A 17265-nucleotide genomic window follows, 5' to 3' on the forward strand; every position below is an offset into this window, starting at 1 on the left:
GTGAAAAGTTATATCAAAACTAGTTGATCTATTTTAGAGTATGATATGAGTATTAAACTTCCCAGGGACTTTGTTCTCACTGAAGAGGAGGAGCTTGTGTAATATTTAGCAATCTACCCAGTGTTCAGATTGGCTGGAGAGAAGGCACAATACCTTTATCACTTGTTAAAGCATGCAGTTCAGTCTGAATACATTCAGGCTTCCGAAGACACATTTTGGAAGTGGATTAAGTGAATTCACAAAAAGCACTCAATGGGAAGTAAGGGCATCAAGAGGGGAAGATAGTGCAGAATAGCTCCTGGACTTTAAATTCACACCTAAGCTTCCCTCACAAAATCCACATGTGGACAAGCTTCAGCATTAGCACAACAAACAGTACATTATTATCTCATTTTCATAGTCACTGTGATGCTACAACGTGATAGCTCAGAAGGGAGAATGTTAAGGAAGTGACTTGCAATCAGTTAAGTCAATGTTAAAAATAACCAGTATAATTACACCTTACTGCAAAGTTGTGTTTAACATTATGTTCATTAACACACTCCATCAAAGTTGGCATTCTAATATGGTTTAATTTCTAGTATAAACTGGCCCTGAACCACCACTTTCCATGGTGATTAAACATTACATAGCATTACATTTTGAAAAACCTTCCAAGGTCTATTTATTATTTAGTGTATACTTGTCTTGTTTTCCCACAGTTTTTCAATATACACAGAGGGTTCTGCAAAGAGATTGGTTTTGAAACCAGAGACCGTATCTAGAATCCTCAGAGATACACACATTTGTATTTTTCTATAATAAATGGCTTAATACATTTCTGAACAACATCATGGAAGATTCCCCTTTTGCAATCCTATAAATACATTTTCATTTTCAACAAATCCATTGGAGGTCTCTTTTAGGGATGGAATTTTCCATGGCATTTAAGGGCTTTATGAGCCAAATCTCATTGCAACCGAAATGTGACTCATGCACCAAACTTCCATTGGCTTTTTAAAGAGCCATGACAATTTTCTTCCTTCAGATATGTCTAAGCTGTGGGTTTTTTTTTTTTTTGCCACCATCTGATGTTCTGAAAGGGCAACATTTTTTAAACCTGTTTCCAATATTCATTTTTTAATATTCCATTCACCTTTTGTTTTTACCAGTAATTTAGAAATTGCATTTTTGCAAGGGTTCTGCCTGCTCTCAAGGGTAGCCAGAATGATAGTCTTCTTTAAAGATGAACATATTCAAAACATACATACGTATATTCATGTACTTATCTCTCCTGTCTTCAGGACTGCTACTCATGCTGCCAAAATAAACTACATATATCAAATGTCATCAAAAAGTCACCTTTTTGACTCTTGCATTATTAATAGCTTTTTGTGATGTTCTCTGTTCTTAGAGGAAATAAATCTTTAAAGGAGATGTGAGATGCTTCAGACAGTTTAATAAACACTAGCCGTGCTAGTCTACATACTATCAAAACAAAAAAGCAGTCCAGTAGCACTTTAAAGACTAACAAAATAATTTATTAGGTGATGAGCTTTCGTGGGACAGACCCACAAAAGCTCATCACCTAACAAATTACTTTGTTAGTCTTTAAAGTACTACTGGACTGCTTTTTTGTTTTGTTTTTTAAGACTCTCTCCAAAATACCATAGGAATGCCTTTAGAAAAAATTAAGAAACCAAACCTTCAACCCCTTTGAGAATAATGACTACGCTGGCTGTCCTTACCAATTTGTCTAATGGTCGGTTTGAGTCATGACTGCTGTTGGCTTCATCTCAGGCCCCTAAGAGTACACTCATAGTGGGATAAAATAACATGGACAGCGCATGTTAGCTGACTCAAGCTTGTGGGTCTTGGGCTACGAGGCTATAAAACTGCATTGTGGACATTGGGGCCTGGGTTGGAGCCTGGGCTGAGACCCTTCCACCTTGCAGGGCCTCAGAGCATGGGCTCCTGTGCTAATTTAATCATGTGCCCTGCATCCCAAGCTCTGCAAACCAAAGTCAGCTGATCTGAGCTCTGAGACGTGGTTCTGGTAGTTTTTTAATCAGAGTGTAGACTAACTCACACAACTGGGAACAAATAGGTAACAGCTGGCAGAATTGCATTGCGCCACGAATAATGTTCTCTTTTCCAGGGAGGATTTTCATTGTCCAGATTTGGGGAGTTTTATTAAACCTTTCTCTATCACGAACTGCTCAGACTACATTCACTATACAAAGCGGAAAGAACATAAAAATCACACATCACTAAAAATTAAAGGTATAATTTAGTCATGGAGGTCTCAGATTCCATGATTTTAATAAACCTCTGTAACTTCTTTGGCTTCAGCCCCTGCAACAGTGGTGCTCTTGCTGTGCACTGCGCCCTCGCCCCTCTCCAGCAGTCAGTCCCCACCCCATATTTTTAGTAAAAGTCATGGACATCTATAAATGTTTGTTTATTGCCAATGATCTGTCTCCGACTTTTGCTAAAAATCACTTAACAAGATCTTAACTTTACTACGAAGGAACATTTCAGCAAAGTCAAAATCATCCACTGCTACTCTGTCTGAGGAACTGAGAGAGCCTGGCCTTTGGGATCATCAAATCTACTGTTTGTTGTGAGTTGCATGATCATGTGGATTCCATAGGTCAAGATCCATAATAAAACTATTGACGTCACCAAGCCCATCCAGATTCCCGGGGAGAAAAAAGATGTACAGTCGCTTGCGTAGGAAAACAGGCCACCCTCAATACTGAAGCCTTGAATCTGAGAACAAGAAAAAAAACAGATGAACCCATTGAATTTCTGCAACAAAGCCTACTTTTAAGCCTACTATATATTCACTACAAAATCAAGGCCTGAAAAATACTGAGTGCCCTCAATTCCCATTGAAGAGAACTGAGTGCCAGCTCTTTTTCAGCACAATTTTTCAATTTCCCTCTCCTTCCCTGAAGTTTCATATGCATGAGAGTTATTGTTTTTTTACAAAAAGGAAGCTGTGTTTTCACACTTCAGAGACTTGGGAATCCTTTAAAGATATAATTCCAAGGAAGGCATGAGAACAATGCAACTTAATTAACTGTTCAGAATTGCCAACCTAAATATTCAAAAATCATGAGTCAGACTCCCAAAATCATGAGACTGGCTTAAAAAATCATTACTTTTAAAAATATTATATTTAGGGTTTTTTCATTTAGGTTTTGATGTTTGAGTAGTAAGGTGGGGGTTCTAAATTTTTTCCCACAAGTCTGAAAGCTAGAATCTTACTCGAGGTGGAAGAGAGAAAAAAGGAAAAAAAAGAAAAAGAAGAGCTGAGGTTCCCACATATTCACCTGACTCTGGGAGATGGGGCATTAAGAAAAACATCAAACATCATTCAAGGTTTATGATAAAAATCACAAGGGTTGGCAACATTTGTGAATGTCAGTTGTACGAATTTCCCCACTACACAAATATAAAAAAGAGAGCAGAATTTAAAATATATTTTGTTCCTTATATAATTGTCTCTAGGTATATAATTCTGAAGTACAAACATATCATAGAAACAGCAAAATGGACGTTACGGGGAGCTGGGGGGGTGGGGAACATCACTACTATTCACAGAACTGCCATGAACTATGTTTTTGTGATAGTAACATGGTGTTTGTCCTGGAAATGACTAGGTATTCATATGAAAATGTGATTTGGATTGCCAGATAGTAAGAATGAAGTCTTTGTCCCTTTAGTCCATATGCCTTTTGCTTCCCCAATCCACCAGGGTGGGGTGCCTCCCTAGAGAAGTCATTTTAGGTTTAGTTTCCCAGGTCCTTATGTAATAATGCTTAATGAATTTGTACAAATTTATAAAATAATTGCTTAGAGAAAATAAATATTGTATTTCACAGTGTTAGGAGGTAGCCTGAGTCGCAAACCTTTGCAACCCAGATTCTATATAGTGTTTGGAAATATATATGTGCTGCTTTTCAGTTTACTATAATAACTCGCCAAAATTCTGGTTAGTGCAAAATCAGAGCAGATGAGGCGTGTTTGTCCTCTGTGGAAGTAAAGACATTTTTGGAGGCACCAGCGTTGTTGGGCCTTTTTCAAGAATTAAAGACTGTTCCTATTTTTACCACAGTAAATTGTTAACACTGAAAGCTTCGCACTATAGCCAAGTGTATGTTTCTGACTCAAGCAGGATTATGGGAAACAAACATTTGGGTTGGGAGGCTGTGTTTGTACACAGCGTTAGTAAATGATTCATTTGCCAGGGCATTTCATTGTTAAGCCTCCCTTTAGACATCACACCAAAGGTGGCATGGGAGCCACACAATATGGTGCAAAAAGCTGATTGGAAAAAAAAAAAAACAAAAACACAAATGATGCTTCATGGCACTTTGGTTCTTGACAGAAAAAGCTTCCGTGAAACAATACATGTTTGTTACCATTTTTCCAGGACACTCTGAAGCTACGTTTACATGTGAGCCCTACATTGAAGTAGCTTATTTCGATGTAGCGACATCGAAATAGGCTATTTCGATGAATAACGTCTACACGTCCTGCAGGGCTGGCAACGTCGACATTCAACTTCGACGTTGGGCAGCACCACATCGAAATAGGCGCTGCGAGGGAACGTCTACACGCCAAAGTAGCACACATTGAAATAAGGGTGCCAGGAACAGCTGCAGACAGGGTCACAGGGCGGACTCAACAGCAAGCCGCTCCCTTAAAGGGCCCCTCCCAGACACAGTTGCACTAAACAACACAAGATCCACAGAGCCGACAACTGGTTGCAGACCCTGTGCATGCAGCATGGATCCCCAGCTGCAGCAGCAGCAGCCAGAAGCCCTGGCTAAGGGCTGCTGCACACAGTGACCATAGAGCCCCGCAGGGGCTGGAGAGAGAGCGTCTCTCAACCCCTCAGCTGATGGCCACCATGGCGGACCCCGCTATTTCGATGTTGAGGGATGCGGATCGTCTACATGTGCCCTACTTCGACGTTCAACTTCGAAGTAGGGCGCTATTCCCATCCCCTCATGGGGTTAGCGACTTCGACGTCTCGCCACCTAACGTCGATTTCAACTTCGAAATAGCGTCCAACACTTGTAGCTGTGACGGGTGCTATTTCGAAGTTGGCGCCGCTACTTCGAAGTAGCGTGCACATGTAGACGCGGCCTGAGGTTCTTAACGGGACAAGTACATTTGTTGGAGTGACAGTCAGGGAGACAATTTTATTTTATGTGGTAGTATTATTCCTTATTCAGCCAAGATGATGCCTAACAAACCTTTAGGTGGGAGCTTTAATTATATATTCTTGAAATGCTATGTTTACTTTTAGGATACCACTGTAAACTATTCTCATTTCTTTTATTGCTTTCTGATATTTGATCATTACTATGAGGGTGTTGTTGGATCCCAGCTGGCAAATAAAGAAGCTACTCCCTACTGATTTGCCACCTGTGTAGAAGTTAAAAATATGTAGATACATAATCCTGGTTAGTTATTTTTATATAAGTCTTTTGATAAGGATTCCAGCCCACCGTAGGTTTTAATTCTAGTCCTTCAGTTAGTATCATTGTTACAGGTTTGCCTATTCTGTATTTACTGATTTTTCTTCTTAAAATGAAATGGTAATTTGAGCACTGTATCACGTATTTTAAATGGAGGTTCCTGATCATTTGACCTTTATCAAAATCTTAACATAGACTTGTTATGCAAATTGCGATGAGCAGGGCTTTTATTGTTCTAGTACACGTTGGCCCGGTGTACCAGCATCTTTATTCCCCCTGCTGGTGATCCTGCAATTGGGGCTGCCTATGGGGCTCTGCACCCCAGCTGCAGGGCTGCAGGGTCCCCCCCATCCCTGGCCAGGGAGCAGGATGAGTACTAGCACCTGTGTGCTTATAAAAAAAAGCACTGGTGATGAGTAACATCAGGAGCAACACATAAATGCTGAGGTTTGAAATAGTTCAGCTTTGAAAAGCTTAAAATTTCTGGCCTCGGGGTCATGGGCATTTGCCTTACGCAGCAAAATGGGCTACGCTTTCGTATGACAGGCCCTGAAGAAAAATGAGAAGCCTGGATGCAGCTTTAAAAGCAACAGAGTTTCACTTCATAGACTATATCGGGATGGCCAAACATACTGGCCAAATGTACTGGCTTCTGAGGCACACATGACAGACTTCAGAAGTCTGAGATCTGGGGCAAACCTACTGGGAGCTGGGAACTGGGGCGTCAGGCCCATTTCTGCTGAAGCCCCAAGTCCTGGCAGGCGTGCCCCACAGGGCTGAAGTCCCCAAGACTGTCCCACTCCACGCTGGGCAGCAGCCCTGAGCCAGGCAGAAGCCACTACTCTACCACCCGATTGCAAAAAAGAGGCCCTGAGCTTCCACCCCCAAGTCTGGTAGGCAGAGAAAGGTGGGAGTGGCCTAGGAGGTTCCATGAGCCACACATTAATGGTAAAAGAGCCACATATGAATCAAACCACAATTGGCCACCTCAGACTATCCAGACAACATTAAAGGGAAAGGAGGACATATAATACTACAACGGTCATTTCCACCATTGATAGTCACACTGCAGCCATCTGACTGGCACTATTTTAGTCTCTCTATATAATGACCAGGTCCTGCGCTGGACCCTGGCCTGCAGTCATTGCTCACCTCTCAGAGAAATGTGCTTTCAGTGGATTTGGGGCACTCGGAACCCCTATGAAAAAGACTATATTGGAACTGTCAGAGATTCCCTGAGTATCAGGGAGAATACGATGAGAAGGTGGAGAGGCACCAGCTAGTCCAGGCAAGTCAAACAGTTACCTAAAGAGCATTGTGAGCCTAGAAGCCAGGAGCTGAGAAAACTGCAAAGATTGGGGGGCATTCACCCACTTGGGAGCTGGTGCTTCTTCATTCACTACAGCCTCCTGGAGAACAGCATTAGTGACCTTTTGCATGAGGGTTTCTGTAACAGGGAAAGCATGGGGCTTGCACAAAAAGAGAAAAAAAGTTTGGGGGGTCCAGACACTGTTGGGCTACTTTGTGTGGAACTCAGAGTGAAGCCATAACCCAGTGGGTGTGGCATTAATCTCATCATATACCCCTGCTGGGGCTATTGAACTGAAGAGTCAAGTATTACTACCTTAGAGAAGAGGCTGTTGCCATTGAAAGTGTGTGTACATATGGAGGGAACAGGCGAGTATGTCTTTTCATTGGGGTGGAGGAAGTAGAATAATTGCTTTAGTATATTTTAAAACTTTTCCAGTGTTTCGTATATTTTGAAACCTGTTCACAAGGTTTCTCCTGTTTTTAGGCTGTTCCTGAGAAAGATAAAGCTACGACTCCAGTTAGAGCTCTGTCAATGATTGGTAAGGTTGGCAATCCTCCTGGTTTGGATGGGAGTCTCCCAGAATCGGGCTTGGTCTCCTGGAAGCTGCTGAAGCCAAACTAGGAGATTTTAGGCTGTGAAACATTTGATGGCGCAGTGGGACTAAGACAGGCTCCCTGACTGCCCTGGCCTGGTGCCGCTCCAAGAAGTAGCCAGCACATTCCTGCAGCACAGGTCTCTGCACTCTCCTACCCCAGGAACTGCCCTAGCAGCTCCCATTGGCTGAGAATATGCTTATTTGTTGTTCCTTTCTGTGTATGACTTTATAAAATCTGTTTCTCAGTTAGTCTCAAGTTATTGTTCGGAAGCTGTCCGCTCCTTTTCCCATGTTGAATAGCACCCGCTGAGGGCAAATAACTTTCTATTTATTCTTCCTTAGAGTTGAGCTAAACAAACAGGTGTTGTGAATGCAAGCTGTTCAACACCTACTGCGGCAAGTAACTGTTCCTGGCTTGCCTTTGACCCTGCAATGTATACTCACTTGGAACTCTGAAATGTAAACATCCCAGATCTTGGCTTCGTTGTTGACTGGAATCAGCTCTGCACCATAGAGACTGCTGGTCCCCACCAGCTGACAATGAAATGAGTACTCTGCAGGAGCAGAGATGATGGAGACATTAAATCTAGCATCCTTTTGGTTGTCCTGTACAATCTCAACAGAATCTAAAGTGAACCAGTTTCGAGCAGAGCCCGCATAGAATTTGTTGGTCATTAGAAACCTAGAGGGAAGAAAAACGAAACAAATAGAGTCAAACTGATATGGGAAAAATTAAAATACCCAGTAACATGCTTGCTTAACCCACAGTAGAATACAATAGGGATCGCCACTAGAAGAAGAACAGATGGCAGATGAGATCACTAGCTCTTTGCCTATGAGACTGCAGTCAGTATCTTCTCCTGCAGGAGGACAGGTCATGAGAGACATGACTTTGTGAATCTTGTTTTACAACTTGTTACAGCACTGTAGAAAGCCACGTTTTCATAATTTGAATTAAAATTTGTATTTTCGTTCTGCGAAGGACTGTTACAGTACTGTATTCCAGAAGTGACTGGAAGTTTATAGTCTCACAGAGGTAGCTGTGTTAGTTTGTAGCTTCACAAAAAATAAACAGTCCTGTAGCACCTTAAAAATTAGTGAATTTATTTATTAGGTAATGAACTTTCATGGATAAGACCCATTTCATCAGATTTAAGTTGACAGGTTGTCAGCAGAATTACAGTATTTTGCAATAAATATTGCTATGGGATTTTTAAATAAAAGTATTTTCATGAAAGATACAAACATGAACCCTGTTTTGATATACAGTAGCAACTGTTTCTCAATTTAGATAACTGACTATTTGCATATACATGAAAGTGCAATTCTCTCACTCCAGGACTGGGTCTACACTTCGAAGGGGGCATGTTAATCAGGGTGATGGGAGATTACTAATGAATATGCAGCACTTCATTAGGCTAATTCTCCCACATGGCAACTTCAAAGTGTCAAGCTTCGAAGTGCCAGCGCATGTGTAGCCATGGGCTCTTCGAAGTGCCCACGCTACTTCAAAATGCCTTTTCTCCTCAAAATTTTGGGGAGTAAAGGCACTTGGAATGGCCCATGGCTACATGCATGCTGACGCTTCCAAGTTTGACAAGCATGGCTATGATCTGAAGAAGTGGGGCTGTCCCACAAAAGCTGATCACCTAATAAACTATTTTGTTAGTCCTTAAAGTGTTACGTGACTGCTTTTTTGTTCTGATAGAATACAGACTAACACAGCTACCTCTCTGTTACTAAATATATTCTCTGTGTCAATTAAGAGGGTTGCTATTGGAGATTTCACACTTTTCTCCTTATTTTACCATGCTCAGTATTTTAATTCTGCCTAGTTTAAACTTATTTTGTCTAATACTAGCTGGAGAATTTTTCCACTAACTTACGATGACAGTCAGAATCCCTAGGGGTTCCCCACTGAAGGTAGCTATAAATTTAGCTATTCTACGTTGTCTGCCCATCATGAGTATTGGATGCGGACTCTGAAAATGTGGGTGCTGTATAGATGCTGCTGCAATAGGTGCCAAACAAATTCATAAATACACAAAAAGCATTCATTATACAAAACGTAAAACCTAGACATATTTTACTAGATGCACAAGTAGCAAATAGGATGGACACAACTTATCAGTTGTCTGACTAACAAAGATGATATGCATCTGAAGTGTCTGTATGAGAGCCAAAACCAGTCCTTAGTTTGGACAGCAAGCACCTCATTGTAGTGTAGCTTCAGGTCACCAAATCTCCCCACAAAATCATTTTTATTATGTACGACTTGTATTGCAATAGCATGTTGGGGTACCAGTCACATCCGAGAAACCCACTGGGTCAGGTCAAGAGTGGTCAATAATTTTTGATGGTGGAGCTACTTGAAAAATTGATAGGTGGTCAAGGGCTACACTCTTCCATGATATTAATGAAGGAGGTGTGGGATCTGGGATGGAGGTTGGGTGCAGAAGGGAGTTCAGGGTAGGGGAATGGTGTGCAGGAGGGGTGTAGGGTCTGAGAAGGAGTGAAGGGGAGGGCTGTGACCTGGCCTGGAGAGCCGAGAGACTTGCTGGGTGCTTGGACAAGGTGTCCAAAAGAGGTGGGGCCTTGGGTGAAAGGGGAGGGCTGGGGGCATATAGCCAGACAGAACCTCCCCCCCACCTTTTGCTATACTCCATCTTGCTTTCCTTAGGTGCTTCAGGAACGAAAGGATTAAAAGGAACGGCCCTGTCTTGGAATGCCCGAGAGCACAGATCTGCTTATCTCCTAACACAAGTCTTTGATGCTCCAGAGCAAGAGCCAGACTGACCCTGAATGGGCCAAAACCAGACAACAAAGAACAATGAACTAACAGACTGCCAGGGCCTCGGGCTGTCCTTGACTGGTACCGGTGATACCAGTGATTAATATGCCCACTTGGTCCCAGATGGAGGAATCTCTGGCCCATTAAGAAAAAATACCCTAAACTGTTAAATTGTCTCCACCTCACAGGTGCTAACTAAACCCTTGAACTCCCCGTGAGAACCAGCATCATGGGATGATTTAATTCAATTGGCTCCTTTTAGATAAGGAAGAAGCGTACGTGACCCAAGAGGTATAAGAGGGGCATCTGGCAGACTCTTTTTTGAGCTCCAATTACCTTTGCCAGCTGGGCAGGAGGGTTATCATCTCCCGAGGTCCCAGGGGACGCCCGCTTCCTCGAAAAAAGGGAAAAAGACTCCTTCCCAAGGGGTTGAGAGAAGACTCTGGCCATGCCACGTTGGTAACGCAGGGGTGAGAACACGACCTGCCAGGTGTTTTACCTTTTGCTTTTGCGCGCATTTAACAAGCATAGATCTATGAATTAAAGCCTGTGCTAGCTCTTTGTAATCAAAGTATAAACCTTGTAACATTGTAACCACCAGAGCTTAACTCCTTAGTTAAATAAACAAAGTAATTGATTAAGTGGTAACCTGACTCCTCCTGTTACTGTGCAAACAGAACACAAAACAAAGAGCCCAGCTGCTTTCAGCTGTAACAGCCTGGTCACCAGTGAAAGTGCAGAGAGCCAAGTGTTGAGTCGTGCTGCCTCCACGGAGCAGGCTCTTGGGGCACCCGTCAGCCAACCCTGGCTGCCCACTGCAAAGGAACTCTGTCCTAGCAGTAAAAGGCTCGGGTGTTTAGGACCCTGGGGCATCTGTCAGCCTGCCCGGGCTGCCTGTTGTGAAGGGACTCCGTTCTAGCAGTTGAAATCTCGGATGAAAACAAGGGCATCTCACCTGACCATCGGCTAACAGGGCAACCTGCCATCAGCGTTGCCTGGAGCTTGTCCCATCACTCAGCCTTTAGAGCTGCCTGGAGTGCGCAGCACAGTGCTCCAGCAGCACTCTAAAGGACCCAGGGCAGCAGCCAGGAACCCTGGGCCCTGGGGTGGTTTCTCCCTTTGCTCCACCATATCAGTGGGCCTGGACCTGGGGCAGGGGATTGGGGTGGAGGAGAGGATTCGGGATCCAGGAGTGGGTATAGGTGCAGGTGAGGATTCTGACTTGGAGGAGAAGAGTATCAGGGGGTGCAGGGTCTCGGAGGAGATTGTGACTTAAGGCAGGGGTGCAGGAGGTGATCCAGAGGGTTTGATTTGTGACCTAGGTCAGGGAATTGAGGTGCTGGAGGGGGAGGGGTGCCAGGTGCAGGCTCTGGCAAGGAGGCGCTTGCATTAGGCTGCTCCTGGCCAGTAGCCCAGCAGGAACCACAGGCTAGTTCCCTGCCTGCTGCAGTCCTGCACACCACTCAAAGTGGCTGGCTGCAGGATCCATGAGCTCCCTGTGTGCTGCACATCCCAGGGGCAGGAGTAGCCTCCGCAAATGCCTGCATTGTAAGCGCAGCCCAGGCAGCTGCCATTAGCTGGAAACTGGCCAATGGGAGCTGTAAGAGTGTGCTTGGGCAGGGGCAAAATGTGAAGCCCCCATCCCCAGGTTAGTTTCCCAATTCCAAATTCTTTCCTCTCTCGGGTTACCAGAAAGCTTTCTTTACAAAGCCCCGTGGAGTAGGCCTCTAACTTCTAACTGGAGAGTCTTGGCTCACTATCCCATCACTAAATATGGGCATCACAAGACTTTAGAAAAGAGCTAGCAGCTTGCCTTTTGGTGGTACGCAAGAAAACTGCTCATAGTGGAAGATAGTGATAATTTAATATTTGATTCAGAGAGTCCATTAACATGGGGCTGAAATAATCATTAAAATATGCTTCTACTGGGAAAGTAGTCGGCCACATCTTTTGTGCCTCAGATTTCAGATCAGATTTTTTTCAAAGTTAGTCTTTCATAACTGCTAGTCTTGAAAACTCAAGCTATGATCTGAGGGTCAAGCTGAGTAATTTTTCCAATTCTGAAAGCCAAATTGTGTCCCCACATTAACTGCTGAGGCCAAAATATCTTTGAATAGGTTGGGATTTAGCAAATGAGTCTATTTGCTATGTACAAAAACAAGCCTGACACTCATATCCTAGCCTATTCAGTACTAGTGGTTAGCCTCTGTGGGGCTAAGAAAAATAAAATGAAGTAATAGCCATTTTGTCACTGAAGTGAGCAGATATGGTTTGGAATATAGACAAACCTTAACTGTTTAAGTAGCATGTGCCATTTTACATGGCAACTTTTCAGAGCAAAACCACCCATTGACCTGTAAATAAAAAATTATCAGAAGAAACCATTTTTTTCCATGAATTTCCCATCCCTCTTTTCTTGGCTGTCTCAATATAGCCATATGAGACTGGTGTCTATTTCTCTTGCAGTATTAGAAGTGAAAAAAAAAAAATCATTTTAATGATGCCTAAATAAACAAGCACAAAATAATCCTCTGTCATCTTTGCTGTATGCTGAAGTTTACAAGACTTTGCTAAATTCTCTAAATGCTGTTGGTCACCTGCCTTCCACTTACTATTCTACCTGAGGCTGTTCAGAAAGAAGGTATTGATGTTCTATTATACTGCTACATGTTTCCATGAGCCCTTTGCCCACTGCATTAATATTTCTTTGAGCCTCAGTGGTGGAGAATGCAAGCTTTGTAGTTTTATATCCTTTCTAATTCTACTGTATTTTCTTGTACCTTAGATGGGGCTTATTACTTTGTTTGCAAGCTGCCATCCAATAATTTCAATTTTGCTTTCAGTTATTTACACCATCTAATTATTTTCTTCTCTTAGATTTCACCTCCTTAGGGTCATCTCCTAAAATGTATCTTAAACTAATTTCAGGTGAGCAACATCCTTATTTATATCATAGTATTTTAAGGCCAAATTCTGTCCTCAGACATGTGCATGTACGGGCAGTGGAGGAATCTAGAGCTGGAGAAGATAATATCCCAGCCCCACTCCTTGCACCCAAGGCCCCACCTCAGCTGCACAGGGTCCCTGTGAAAGCCAAGACTCCTGCACTTTAGTGGCCCCAGGAACACAAAGGGGACAGAAGGTGTAGGGCCCCAGCTGTCCCCAAAGCATGAGTAGGACAGAAGGTCCACCAGACATGAGGGTGTGCAGTGTGCAGCCCTGCTGATTCCAGAGTGTACCATGTATCCCTAGCCTCACCGGCTTCAGCAGACCCGAAGACCAGGCAGCCTTGGGAGCCTGGGGGAGCCATGCTGAGTTGAGCGGGAAGTTGAGGGTGGCGTGTGGGCATGCACAAAGTCGTTGTCTCATACAGGGCTGTGAGCTTGTAGAATGCGTAAAAACAAGGAAGCCTTAGGGCTTGTCTACACATAGTGTATGGCAATGAAGGATGTGAATATACAGCAGACTATCTTGTCACATATTATCTAGCCACATGGGCTATGTTAGTGTGCGCTGCAAATTCAGGGGATCTAATGCATGGTAGTAGAGACCACACAACCCCTTAGTATACAGTAAGCTAGTGCACTTTAGAACCATGTCCTGGATTGCCAGGAATTATCTTGCTATGTAGACAAGACCTGAGTTCCAGTAGTAAATTAGACACTTTCTCCATCACCTTGGGGAAGTAATTTAACCTTTCTTTTTTAACCTTCTGTATCAGTGAAAAGGAATGATGACATTTACCTCACAGCCTGTGCTGAGAAATGCTTAGTTAATATTACTAAAGTGTTTGAGGACTGTAGCCAGACAAAGTCTCCCCCTTACAAGCCAGCTTGCTCGTTGCCCCCCCCCACTGAGGAGCACACAGGGCACAGAAATGGCTGCTGACAGCACAGTCTTTGATGCCCTCATTGAGGCCCAGATATGCTGGCTTATCGTGACCCTGAGAAGCAGAAAGTACAGCTAGAAGGCTAACAGGCCAGACTGTCAACATGGGCGGGGGGGACCCTCAGAAATCACCCCAGCTGGCATTGATCAATATGATGCACACACACAATCACCCAGAAGGGGACGTGCCCCGCCCGCACAAAAGAATGTCCTGTACTCCTAAATTGCTTATCTCTTGTCTTACAAGTGCAAACTAAGTAAGAAATGCGCTTGTAACAAACTGGCGTCACAAAGACAGACCAGTATGATCTGGCACCATAGATAAGAAAGAGAATACATAACCCAAAAGGGGTATAAAAGGTGGGTCCAGCAGAACTCTAACTTTGAGTGCATTCAACCAACTTCCTGCTGGTCGGGTCAGGTGATTGCCTCCCGAGGTCCACAACTGGGGACGCCCAACCTCGTATTCTTCTTTCCGCGGAATTGAGTGACCGATCCGGCTTGGCTACGCTGGTATCGAGAGACGCAGAGAGGGTAAGATACACCCATGCTAGGTCTCTGACTTTTTTTGTGCACAGCTAAAGAATTAGAGCTCTGTAACTAGATGTCATTGTGCCAAGATATCATTGTGTTAGATGGTAACAGATATCTTTGTATTGGATTGTAACGTAACTTGTTAACACCTGTACTTTGCTAGCATATAAGAAGTAAACAATAGCCTTTTGTAACCGCACGCTTATAACTGTAGCTTAAATAAACTTGTAACTAGTTAAGATCCAAGCCTAACCATTTTGTTAACCCTTTTGTCACTGCAACACAGCCGGCACAACAAAAAGAACTTTAACCGTTTGGTTACTACAGCCTGGCCGTGGGTGAGTGTGCTAGGAGCTGCCTGCTCTAACAGTAAAAAACTGGGTTGTTTAGGACCCAGGGGAGTACCTCACCGCACATTACCTGGCCACCGTGGTAAGAGATGGTAAGTATAGTTAATTGTTCCCATAATTATTAGAAAGGATTTACATTTGCAATTTAGATACCTTATTAACTAGGGGCATGATCTAAGATAACCAATGGGAGTATGCTTGCCTTCCCAGTGGCAGGTTCCAAGAACACAGAAACATTCTAGACTGATGGAGAAAACTTTCTCCTATAATGGGTGTTCTCCAGACTACCATTCATTTACACTACATTTTTCCAAGTTGCATTACATTTCTTCTTCCCCAGATGAATGTGGGATTCATGGTCACATTAACATTATTTCCAAATAATTAATAAAATGAATAATTTTAGCAAACAGGTGACTACGATAGGTCCGAGCAGTCCTCATTTAGTTCATATATGTCATGTTTAATCTTCTTATCCACTGCCATTGAAATCAGATTAACTTTTTACATTTTAGCATCTTCTGTTTCTATATTAGCATTCCTATGATTTTAGGTTCAGTCTTGTGATGTCTAACAAAACTGCCTCTCCCTGTTAAACAGTCTTTTAAAACATTAATTCTCTTCAGTTATACGAATTTGCTGTTATGCTGACATAATATCAGTCTAGGTATGTCTTTTAAATGCCTTATTATTTGCAGTATTTTGTATGAAGCTTTATTCCTTCTATACGCTTGGAAACATATGATTACGTTAAGGAGTGAGTGAAACCTTGTTGAAGTTGGTGAGTGTGATTCTTGCCCTTCATTCAAGATAAATGTAAGGTGTAACTAGGCACCTATGTGGAATAAAATAGCTGAAACTCTAAGAACCACAGGCTAGTCAGAATTTGAGCTATATGGGTTGAGGGGTTTCACAAGGAGCTAAATGCAAATTCCTGATTGATTCCCACTGTGTTCAGGGAAACAGCACTTGGCACATTCCTTATAAATAAACAGCACTGAATTAAATAAATATTTCATTCCATTATTAATTTCTCTCCCTAACAGAAATAACCCACAGGACCCCCATATACAGGGTAATTTTTTGGGTCAAAAAGGGAAAAAAATTAACTGCAATAATCTCCCCTGTGCTATCTCTTCTTACTAACATCTGGCTTTTTTTAGCAAAACATTGGTTTTGATTACAAATATTGGCACTACAAAAACAAAATAAAAAGTATTTTAATTCCTCCTTTACAAGAATTGTCATGCAATCTCTTTACCATAAGTGATGAACTTATAAATGTGGAATTATATACAAAAATAACTGCATTCAAAAATAAAACAACATAAAACTGTAGAGCCTACAAGTCTACTCGATCCCACTTGTTATTCATCCAAATGCTCAGGCAAACAAGTTTGTTCACATTTGTAGAAGATGTCTATTTCTTGTTTTCAATGTCACTTGAAGGTGAGAATAGGCATTCCCCTGACACTGTTGTAAGTGTAGTCACAAGATATTTACATACCAGATACGCTAAGGATTCATATCCCTTCATGGTTCGACTACCACTCTAGAGGATGTACATCCACACTGATGACAGGTTATTCTTGATATTCATTCAAAGGAGCATGGACTACCACATGTTCATTTTCATCTTCTGAGATGGATGCTGCCAGCAGAAGGTTGATTTTTGTTTCTGATGGTTTGGGTTCTACAATTTCTGCACTGGAGTGTTGCTTTTTGACATTTGTAAAAGAATGCTCCACAACAACTGCCTTTAAGGTTTTGGAAGGCTCTTCTGATTCTTAAACCTTGGGCTGGGTGTTGTAGGTAGTTTTAGAAATCTCACATAGGTACCCCACTAGCTATATCTACATAGAAGCATCATGTCTACACATAAAAGCGGATCAATTTTTTGATCTGCTCTGTCAACAAAAGAGCCCCCAGAGCATCTACACAGCTTTTTTGTTGACATTTTCTGTCAACAAAAGACATTTTGTGTGTAGATGCTCTGCAAGTTTTGTCAACAGAACCCCAGTTTTGTCTACAAAACTCTCTAGTGTAGACATAGCCTTTGTGCTTTGTCAAATCTGTAGTGAAAGTGTTCTTAAAATAAATCTGTGCTGGGTCATCATCCAAGATTTCTATAACATGAAATATATGGCAGAATGTGGGTAAAACAAAGTAGGAGACAAACAATTTCCCCCATCCCCAAGGAATTCAGTGTCAAATGTAACTAACACTGTTTTTAAATGTGCATCATCAGCACTGAAGTATGTCATCTGGAATGGTGGCTAAAGCATGAAGGGGATAGGAATGTTTAGTACATCTGACATGTA

The 17265-nt window shown here is 42.5% G+C and overlaps 1 protein-coding gene across 3 annotated transcripts in view; it reads right to left on the reverse strand.

The window, feature by feature from the left end:
• Positions 1-769: 769 nt before the first annotated feature.
• Positions 770-17265, reverse strand: part of LOC142023812 (V-type proton ATPase subunit S1-like) — a 107741-nt gene continuing 91245 nt past the window's right edge. For all 3 annotated transcript variants that reach the window (XM_075015157.1, XM_075015138.1, XM_075015147.1), the window contains 2 exons: positions 7826-8063; positions 770-2751 (listed from right to left, as the gene is read on the reverse strand). In XM_075015157.1, the coding sequence (XP_074871258.1) occupies positions 2542-2751; positions 7826-8063 (448 nt within the window). In that variant the 3' untranslated portion in view covers positions 770-2541. The remainder of the gene's footprint in view (positions 2752-7825; positions 8064-17265) is intronic.

The sequence above is a fragment of the Carettochelys insculpta genome, chromosome 1 (assembly GCF_033958435.1).
Source record: "Carettochelys insculpta isolate YL-2023 chromosome 1, ASM3395843v1, whole genome shotgun sequence".
Taxonomy (NCBI): Eukaryota; Metazoa; Chordata; order Testudines; family Carettochelyidae; genus Carettochelys; species Carettochelys insculpta.